Genomic DNA, 10,000 nt, shown 5'->3' with positions numbered 1-10,000 from the left:
TTCGAGATGACTGTTCCGACCGTCAGAGCCTTCGAGATGACTGTTCCCACCGTCTGAGCCTTCAAGACGACTGTTCCGACCGTCAGAGCCTTCAAGATGACTGTTCCGACCGTCAGAGCCATCAAGATGACTGTTCCGACCGTCAGAGCCTTCAAGATGACTGTTCCCACCGTCTGAGCCTTCAAGACGACTGTTCCGACCGTCAGAGCCTTCGAGATGACTGTTCCGACCGTCAAAGCCTTCAAGATGACTGTTCCGACCGTCAGAGCCTTCGAGATGACTGTTCCGACCGTCAGAGCCTTCAAGATGACTGTTCCGACCGTCAGAGCCTTCAAGATGACTGTTCCGACCGTCAGAGCCTTCGAGATGACTGTTCCGACCGTCAGAGCCTTCGAGATGACTGTTCCGACCGTCAGAGCCTTCAAGATGACTGTTCCGACCGTCAGAGCCTTCAAGATGACTGTTCCCACCGTCAGAGCCTTCAAGATGACTGTTCCGACCGTCAGAGCCTTCAAGATGACTGTTCCGACCGTCAGAGCCTTCGAGATGACTGTTCCGACCGTCAGAGCCTTCGAGATGACTGTTCCGACCGTCAGAGCCTTCGAGATGACTGTTCCGACCGTCAGAGCCTTCGAGATGACTGTTCCGACCGTCAGAGCCTTCGAGATGACTGTTCCGACCGTCAGAGCCTTCGAGATGACTGTTCCGACCGTCAGAGCCTTCGAGATGACTGTTCCGACCGTCAGAGCCTTCGAGATGACTGTTCCGACCGTCAGAGCCTTCAAGATGACTGTTCCGACCGTCAGAGCCTTCGAGATGACTGTTCCGACCGTCAGAGCCTTCAAGATGACTGTTCAGAGCGCAGGGGGTCTCAAGCTGCTACACAAAATGTGTCTCTGCATCTGAGGTTACTCCCCAACCTTCACCTGTGCGATTGAGTGGTGAGCCTGTAGTAGGGAGATCGGCCTGTAGTAGGGATACCTCTGGAGCGCCAGAGAAATCTTTAAAGCTAATTGGCCAGAGGACTTGACTTGTTGGTCGGCGAGTAGTTTCGGCCAGAGCAGGAGTCTTGAGGGTTGAGTTTTGTTCCTCTGGTCTTGTCTCTCTAACCCATAGATCCTGTCTGGCCTAGGTGTTGAAGTGAGTCTGTAGGAGTTGAAGGACTCTTGTTGCCATTAGCAATCATCACTTACTTCCAATATTTCATAAGAGTTGAAGGACTCACTTACTTCCAATACTTCCACAGATGGCTCTATCTTCCCGAAAATATAGAACAAATCTACACAGCAATGCATATCACATGGCAAACGTGATTATAGTCGAATAAAAAGTTCAATAAAAATAATCTACGAGAACTCACAGATAAGACTCGATAAGGCATCCTACACAACTCGGGAATTCTAGGGGGTCAGCACGATAACGCAGTAATCATGACAATACTAATGCAATATGCTGTGCTAATAAGTTGCATAGAGATCCGAGGCAGAGGCGGGAAAGATGCAACACATTGCTAAATAACGAAGAAAAGAGCAATACTCACAGGTGGTACGATATCCGAAGACGATATATGCCATTTTTATAGCAATTAACCATGACACGGAATATTGGGAACACCTTCATTGCGATGTGCTGAGACACTTGCAATTCATTGCAACTAATGCCCATATAATATTAACACATGGTTGGTTATCAAACTAAATCGAAGTAGAACTGTAAGCAGAGTACAAATTCATTCATTGTAAGTTCTGTGCCTACTTTATTTTTTTCTAATGCACATGTACAATAATAATAAAAAAAAAATCTTTACCTACGTGCATATCTATTCAATAGTTTGTTTGTTTTTCATCACATTAGAATATGGAAAAAAACGCAAGGTGATTTTATCAATCAATCAGTGCAGATAAGATACCGCTTCAATAAATGTGTAGTTGATAACACGAATAATTTCAGGCCAGGCCCGTTCTCGGTCTGTGCACGAGGCGGGCCGAGCGCCACCTGCACTGGACGCAGAAGGAAGACCCGTTCACCATCGTCACGGAAGGCATGGTCGATCTCGCCCACAAGATCAAGGGAGAATCGCCCTTCTCGGATCCTGTAAGTAAATTGAGAAACATCATATATAATTCATTATATATATAATATATATATATATATATATATATATATATAATATATAAAATCTATATATATATATATATATATACATATATGTGTGTGTGTGTGTGTGTGTGTGTATGTATATATATATATACTATATATATACAATATATATTATATATATTTATATATATAATATATATTATATATATATATAATCAAGTAGTCAGTGGCTAAATTGACTAGACGTCGGTGGGGATCGGGATCTGAGTTTTATTCCAGGTTAAATTCAGATGATTTTTCATTGCAATCATCATTTCAATCAGGTTCTTTTTCCGTTTTATTGATTCAACCCTGTTAGTCATCCGCTCGTCTTGCAGGTCCACAACAGCCTTCTGCTCCACGGCCGAGGTCACGCCCGGGAATGTACCTTCTACACCCTGAGGGAGCGCCCGGATTCCCACGTTGTCATGTGGCGATACTTGGTGAGCAACGGAGGGTTATTGCAGCGACTTGCAACGAATCGTGATGAAAGAATTCATTATGATTACTATTAAGAGAGTGGTTATTGTAGTGATAAATAACTATAATGTTTGTAAGAGTAATCTGGTAATGGTGTAATGTTATTTAGCCTCATTTTCTTTGGCAATTCCAGCTATCAATCATTTTACGCTTTTCAGCAACCGTCTAATACTTTACTCGCCCTTCACTGCCGGGAGGAGGAGGTCCAGCTACTGAAGGAGTCCCTGATGCAGTCGCACTTGATCGACTGGCAGGGACGGCTGTGTGTTTTCCACGTCCCTGAGTATCTGGTGGACACTGTGAGGGACGTCGTGAGGGAAAAGGGAGGCCAGGAACTGACAAGCAATAAGTGCTACACATATACTGCCGATGACGTAGGAAACCCCTTTACTTACCTGGCTGAGAATCCCATCAGGTGCCCAGCAGGACTCCGTGTGGCTCGGCTGGGAAGGGCAGGAGTCCGCATCATGAGGAACACTACTGAGCACGACATCTGCAGGACTCTGGACGACATGGTTCACATCGCCAAACACGCACCTTCAGTAGGCATTTACGAGGACCCGAGCGTGGAAAAGGAAACAGATGTCGACATCAAGAAGCTTCCCTTCGCCGGGGACGAGGAGGTCCCCCTAGCCTGGATCACGACCTCTTTCTATGGTGCGATGGGGACCAGGATGACCCAGGAAGGGAATCGAAACCGCGGACTTGGAGAGCTGGTGACTAAAGTGCTCGTGTTGGCGCAGGCTGCTCAGGGTTACATCCCTCTCGGTCACTCGGACATAGATAATTTACCTTCTGTGAAATCACTCAACAGAGTAAGCACTTTGCGTATGTCTCACTACGCATATTTCATGTTCCGGAAGTGAGATAAAATGATAAATCTTTATCATTAGTTATATATTCATAAACATATGTATAGTGAAATAAAGGCTCACGTCTAGATACTTCCAATTGAAACCATAATCATCGGAAATGAGAAACCTCCGCCTCTTTGTAATGGGGTGAAACAGGTGGTTCAGCTTAATCTTAATACTATATCAATATCCTGTTCCTTGTTTTGGAAGTCCTTAGTATCCCGCCATTCTGGGACAAATCAGGATATTTCCCATAATCCCGGGATATCCAGCACCATGTAATATTTATGCTAACTAGTGTTGCATGTATTTCTAGCTTTACATTCTCCGTCAGTGCAATATCTGTATAATGTAAAATCTGTATATGATTATTGTGATACTCTATATCACAATGAAGCAAAATTCTCTCCATTAACATGTCATGATTAAATAAGCATTAAATTGTTATTAATATCATTCCGTTAACCATAAAAGAAACTCAATGATATATGGAATGGGATTTAGAGTTAGCTATCATGATAAGAACAAGATTTTCAAGCTAAATGCCATTTGGAAACTATACTCCGCAAAAACATAAAGTTGAACGCTCGAATAACTTTTTTTGAAAATAACAGAATAGCCTCAATTTGCACACCCATCAAAAGTTGGTCATGAAATAAGTCTTCAAGAAACACAAACAGTCTAGTCACACTTTATTAGCCACCGAATAAAATCGCTGATATGTGGCATGGCGTTCAGATTAGATATCATAAAATTTTGGAAGCTACACGTGGACAAAAAACAAAACTGAAGAGAACACCTCTGTTAGACTCGCTCTGGTCTCGCTTTTCTCTCTTCCTCTTTTTCAGGCGTTTTCGATTTTTTATTAGATAAGATATATAATAATAAGAATCCCGGGATTTTATAACGATTCCCTGGAGAAAGTCATGACTGTATCTGCCCGAGATCCCTAATATTAATATTTTCTTTCAAAAAAAAAAAAAAAAAAAAAAAGTAATGTGATTCCCATGAAGAACATTAAGCTACTCTAAGGTGACTCTAAGGTTCAATATGTGATGTAGTACTAGCTTTTTAGAATGACATTAGTCTCTCTCTCTCTCTCTCTTTCTTCCCCCCTCCCCCCTCCCCCCCCCCCTCTCTCTCTCTCTTCCCCCCCTCTCTCTCTCTCTCTTCTCCCCCTTTCTCTCTCTCTCTTTCTTCTTCTTTAATTCATACTCTCTAATTCTTACCCACCCCCTCCCCCTCTTTCTCTCTCTCTCCCTTCCTTCCCTCTCCCCCTCCTCTCTCTCTCCCTCTCTCTCTCTCTTCCCTTCTCTATCCCGCCACCCACTCATCTCTTACACACAATCTCTCTCACTCTCTCTCTCTCACTCTCGTGCTCTCTCAGCTTCTTTCTAACTCCTCTCTCTCTCTCTCATCGTCTCTCTCCTAACCTCTCTCTACTCTCCTCTCTACCTCTCTCCACTCATCCATCCTCTCTCTTTCTCTCCCTCATCATCCCAACAGTTCAATCCATTAATCATATAATAAAAAAAACGATTCACTCACGTGCTACACAGCATCATCCACCTATCTCCATTCACCATCTCTCCCCTTAACCAAACTCAAATCAACAATCAACTAAACACAATACATTACTACCCTACAACATCTACTCATCACACGTCATTCCTGGACCACCTACTCTCTCTCAGCTCTCCCCCCTCGCTCACTCCTCTCTCTCTCTCTCTCTCGCCCCACCCCCCCCAACCTCCTCTCTCTCTCCTTACTCACCAAAACACTACACACCCATACACCTACCACCCCCCATCCACCCTCACCCCCTACTCTCACACACTCCACCCCACTGCACCAAAACACACACCTCCACTTTCTCCACACACACTCTACAAAACACTACATCCCACCCTCACACAACTTTCACTCCACTCTTCACTCATCACCACACTACTTGGAAAACGCCACACGAACACCACACTCACCATACTCTCTCTACTCACTGCACACTACTCTCACCCCCCCCCCCTCCTCACTAATCTCCGTACACACTCTCACCTCAACTCCTCTCTCTCATCTCACTACTAACTAAGCACAACCTACTCTCTCACTCTCTCTCTTACTTCAACTATCTCTCTCTCTCTCTCTCTCTCTACTTCCTCCTCTCTCTCTTCTTCTTTATCTCTCTCTCTCTCTCTCTCTTCTCTCTCTCTTTATCTCTCTCTCTCTCTCTCTCTCTCTCTCTCTCTCTCTCTCTCTCTCTCTCTCTCTCTCTCTCTCTCTCTCTCTCATGACATGACTATGTGGAAAAATGATGATAACAGCAATGATATGATAATCTAAATCAGAACACAATCACAGAAAACTTTCATTCGTGAATACCAAACCTTTATTCAAAGACCTGATTCGTCATCCGTTTATCATCATTTATATCAACGAACCCTCCATTCTTTGGATAAATGCTTTACTTATTTCTTTTGATCAACGGCCGCAAAATGCTATTTCGTAAAATGCGAATGGATAAGACGAAAATAATGGAACTCGGAATGCGACAATGCAAAGATAATAGCGGAAATTATTACGGATATTTATGCAAATCTTATATTCCATCTCCCTCGCCCTCAACTCACAGCTATGATGCTATCGGCGGTTCATGTTTGAGACATGTTTGCGATATAAGTCATAGATCGATATCCCTTAACCCTTTGCCCGCCCGTTCCCCCAGGAAGTTCGTCTTTTTTGTGCGTCTCTGAATTTCGAAATTTGACTGTATATATATTTGAATTATGGATAAACAAATTATTGGGTTTAAGAAAATATAGATGCATTTTCACTGTTCCTTAGTATTGAGATATTTAATGATATTATTTGTATGTTTGGCAATTCAGCGACAAGTTGCACATTTCCAACAATGATAGAAGAATCATCACCTTTGTATTGCAAACATTACAACAAACTGCACTTGTTGCAATCATTTTGACTTTGGTACTATCCGTCAAACATTAAACCAAAGAGGCGTATACATAAAGACACGGTCATACAATTATTTTTTCCGACTACTTATCTGTACCAATCACTCCAAGTCTGTCCAGTAAGTCAAGTGTCAGTAAGTCAAGTGTCAGTAGTCCTCATAAAACCTTAGGGATGTCACTCTGCCAAGAAAGGGAAGATATCGCGCCCGGCAGTATTTCCTCTGACAACAACAATCCACCGAGTGAGACACGGACCCTTCCACTCCACTCCGTGCCTTCTGATCTTCCTATTTTCCTACTCCGTGTGAAACCTGTCGTGCAGAAATGGCCACCTTGTTCTCTCTTTCTCTCTCTCTATCTATCGATCTATCTATCTATCTCTTTCTCCATCTCATTCCTACCTTTCTTCTCTCTCTCTAAGAAATGCAGATTTTCTCTCTCTCTCTCTCTCTCTCTCTCCCCCCCCCCCCCTCTCTCTCATCTCGCCCCCCCCCACCCCCCCCATCTCTCTATCTCCCTCTCTCTCTTCATCAACTCCTCTCTCTCTGGCCGATCTCGCCTCTCTCACTCTCTCACTTTCCCACTCATTTCTCTCTCTCTCACCTCCTCACACATCTCGCTCCTTTCTCTCTCTCTCCGCATCTCTCACACCCTCTCCTCCCCCCCTTCCTCTCACTCCTCCCCTCCCCTCTCGACTCATCTCTCTCTCTCCCTCTCTCTCTCATTCCCACCCTCCTTCTCTCTCTCTCTAGGGAATGCAGAACTCTCTCTCTCTCACTACTCTATACATCGCTCACACTCTTCTCTTCACTCTCTCTCACGAAACACCTACCTCCTCACTCTCTCCTCTCCATCTTCCTCATTCCCCACCCACCTCTCTTCTCTAAGGAAAATGCAAGAATTTCCCACTCTTACTTTCTTCTCCCCTATATCTACTCTTTGTTCTTCTTTCCTTATATCTGAAATATTTATTATATACAATGAGTAAACTAAAAAGTGTTGTCTACACACACACATAGAAAGAAGATGGGGCGGAAAAGAGAACATTGGAGAATTTACGATACCGAGAAGAGGAGTGAAATTGAGAGAATTAGTTGAGGCGAGGAGAGAAAAGAAAGAAGGGGGACGGTTAGAGACGAACGTATAGGGATTCGGAACATGAGGGAAGAGGAAAGGAGAGAAACTTGATGCGAGAGAGTTGAGATAGGAATGAGAGCTGAAGGTTTGTGGTTTGCAGAGAGTTTTGTAGGCTGAGAGAGAGAGAGTAAAGGAGGAGAGAGGAGATGAAGAGAGAAGAGCAGAAGCAGAGAGTAGAGAGACAACGAGACAGCAGACTAGAGAGAGAGCAGAGAGAGAGCGAGAGAAGAAGATCGAGAGAGAGATCTATGAGAGGAAGCGAGGAGAGGAGAAGAGAGAGAGAGAGAGAGAGAGAGAGAAAGATAAAGAGAGAGAAATATAAAGAGAGAGAAAGATAAAGAGAGAGAGAAGAAAGATAAAGAGAGAGAGAGAGAAAGAGAAAGATAAGAGAGAGAAAGATAGAGTGAGAAAGATAAAGAGAGAAATAAAGAGAAAGCTCAAATAAGAGAGACTAGAGATGGTAAATGAGATAATAAAGATAAGTCGCCAGGACCTGACACCCTACCGATGATAACAAACCGGCACACTCGGGCCCGCCATGAGGACCCACACCATAATCCTGGTAAAGAACCAAATTTCGAGAAAGACAAAAGTGGGAAACAACCACTACACTTATTCTACACTCTATATTACATAAACCAATAAGTATAACCCCGTTTTTAATTCCTAATAGACCCAGTAGTCGGGCAAACGCTTTTCCACCATGGGCCGTGGGACCCCCACTGATGACCCAGGCCAGATGACTAGGATGAGTATTTATTATGCATAAGGTATCGGCCACAGGTCAAGTGAACATTTCCCAGCATACAATACATACATACTATCACCACCACCAACACCACCCACCACCAAACACCACCTTCACCGCCGTCACCACCACCACCTCCACCATCACCAGTACTATCCACCACCAACACACACCACCACCAACCACCAACACCCAACACTGCCCGTCACCAACGCCACAAACCACCGTCCATACCAATAAGGCTAAAGACCCCCTGCACTTTGCTGACCTGATGGACATACAACGAAGGTTGAGGTGAGGAAATCATTTGCTACACCGTGCAGAGAGTGTAGGGTGTCGGCGGGCCAGATTCAACTGAGTTATGCGGGCCAGAAACTGGTAGAAGCAGCTCGACTCTCGCGGGCCAAAATACAATGTAAAGCATATTTTGCATCGCGGGCCAGCATATTTTGCATCGCGGGCCGGATTTGGCCCGCGGGCCGGAGGTTGCCCGCCCCTGCTATAGACGAAGGATAATTCTACTCCCCCATCCCCCCCCACACACACACTCATAAACTAACAGTTCCTAAAACGCAATCAAAAACCCCAAGACAAAGAAACAAATAAACAACAATCAAACACTAATTATATTCAGCAAGGGATTACGGCCCCCCCACCCCACCCCAACCCCCCATTTTTTTTCCTATCCCTCATTCCTCTTTCAGTTTAGGTAGCCAGCTTATTGTCTAGACCTTCCTTCTTCCTTTACTCATTTCGAAAAACACCGATTATCTGCCCCTTTTTTTTCTAATTATCCTCATCATTTGTGAAGAGAGACAGACGCGGTCATCAGGCAGCTAGGTATGTGTCAAGAACCTTCAGCTGTCACTCCGTCGTTGGTACTGAAGTGTTGTTGAAGTGAATTATTTAATTTTATATTATAGGTAACTTCGTAGCGATAAATCTAGCTTGTACTTAAATAGAAGGAAACGTTTAGAATAAATAGCCCGCGTCTATACGTTTTACACATTTGTATGTTACAGTGACAGATAAAAATGTACAATAATAACAATAATTATAATAATGATAAGAATGATGGTGATAATGGTGAGAGTAATAATAACGATAGTGACATTAATAACAATAATGATAGCGGTAGTGATATAAATGATATTTATAATAATAGTACAGTAATAAAAACAATAACAGTAAGGATTATAATAGTAGAAAAAGCGAGAGAGAGAGAGAGTGAAAGTGAAAGAGAGAGAGAGGGGGGGGAGGGGAAATTCTGCATTCCCTAGAGAGAGAGAGAAGGAGGTTGGGAATGAGAGAGAGAAAGAGAGAGAGAGAGAGAGAGAGAGAGAGAGAGAGAGAGAGAGAGAGAGAGAGAGAGAGAGAGAGAGAGAGATTAAAAGAGAGAAGAGCTAGAGAGAGAGAGAGAAGAGAGAGAGAGAGAGAGAGAGCGACAGACTAGAGAGAGGAGAGAGACGAGAGAGCAGAGAGGAAGAAAAGCGAGAGAGAGAGAGCAGAAGGAAGAGTAGAGAGAGAGAGATGAGGGAGAGACGAGAGATGAGAGAGATGATAGTATTGAGAGAGAGACAGAGAGAGAGAGAGAGAAGAGAGAGAGAGAGAGAGAGAGCGAGTGAGGAGAGAGAAGAGAGAGAGAGAGAGAAGAGAAGAAAGCGAGAGAGCGA

At 43.9% G+C, this 10,000-nt stretch overlaps 2 protein-coding genes across 2 annotated transcripts in view; both read left to right on the top strand.

Moving 5' to 3' along the window:
* LOC147467978 (uncharacterized) overlaps positions 1 to 3,906 on the top strand; it is a 4,591-nt gene extending 685 nt beyond the window's left edge. Inside the window, exons 2-4 of the mRNA XM_086556532.1 lie at positions 1,951 to 2,094; positions 2,478 to 2,582; positions 2,778 to 3,906. Of these exons, the coding sequence (XP_086412658.1) occupies positions 1,951 to 2,094; positions 2,478 to 2,582; positions 2,778 to 3,485 (957 nt within the window). The 3' untranslated portion in view covers positions 3,486 to 3,906. The remainder of the gene's footprint in view (positions 1 to 1,950; positions 2,095 to 2,477; positions 2,583 to 2,777) is intronic.
* Positions 1 to 10,000, top strand: part of LOC122258872 (uncharacterized) — a 35,829-nt gene that overhangs the window by 16,841 nt on the left and 8,988 nt on the right. The gene's annotated exons all lie outside the window — the stretch shown is intronic.

This window comes from Penaeus japonicus, unplaced genomic scaffold (assembly GCF_977035675.1).
Source record: "Penaeus japonicus unplaced genomic scaffold, GWHDUDI00000001_assembly GWHDUDI00000032, whole genome shotgun sequence".
NCBI lineage: Eukaryota > Metazoa > Arthropoda > Malacostraca > Decapoda > Penaeidae > Penaeus > Penaeus japonicus.
This window is presented reverse-complemented; position numbering and strand designations above follow the sequence as displayed.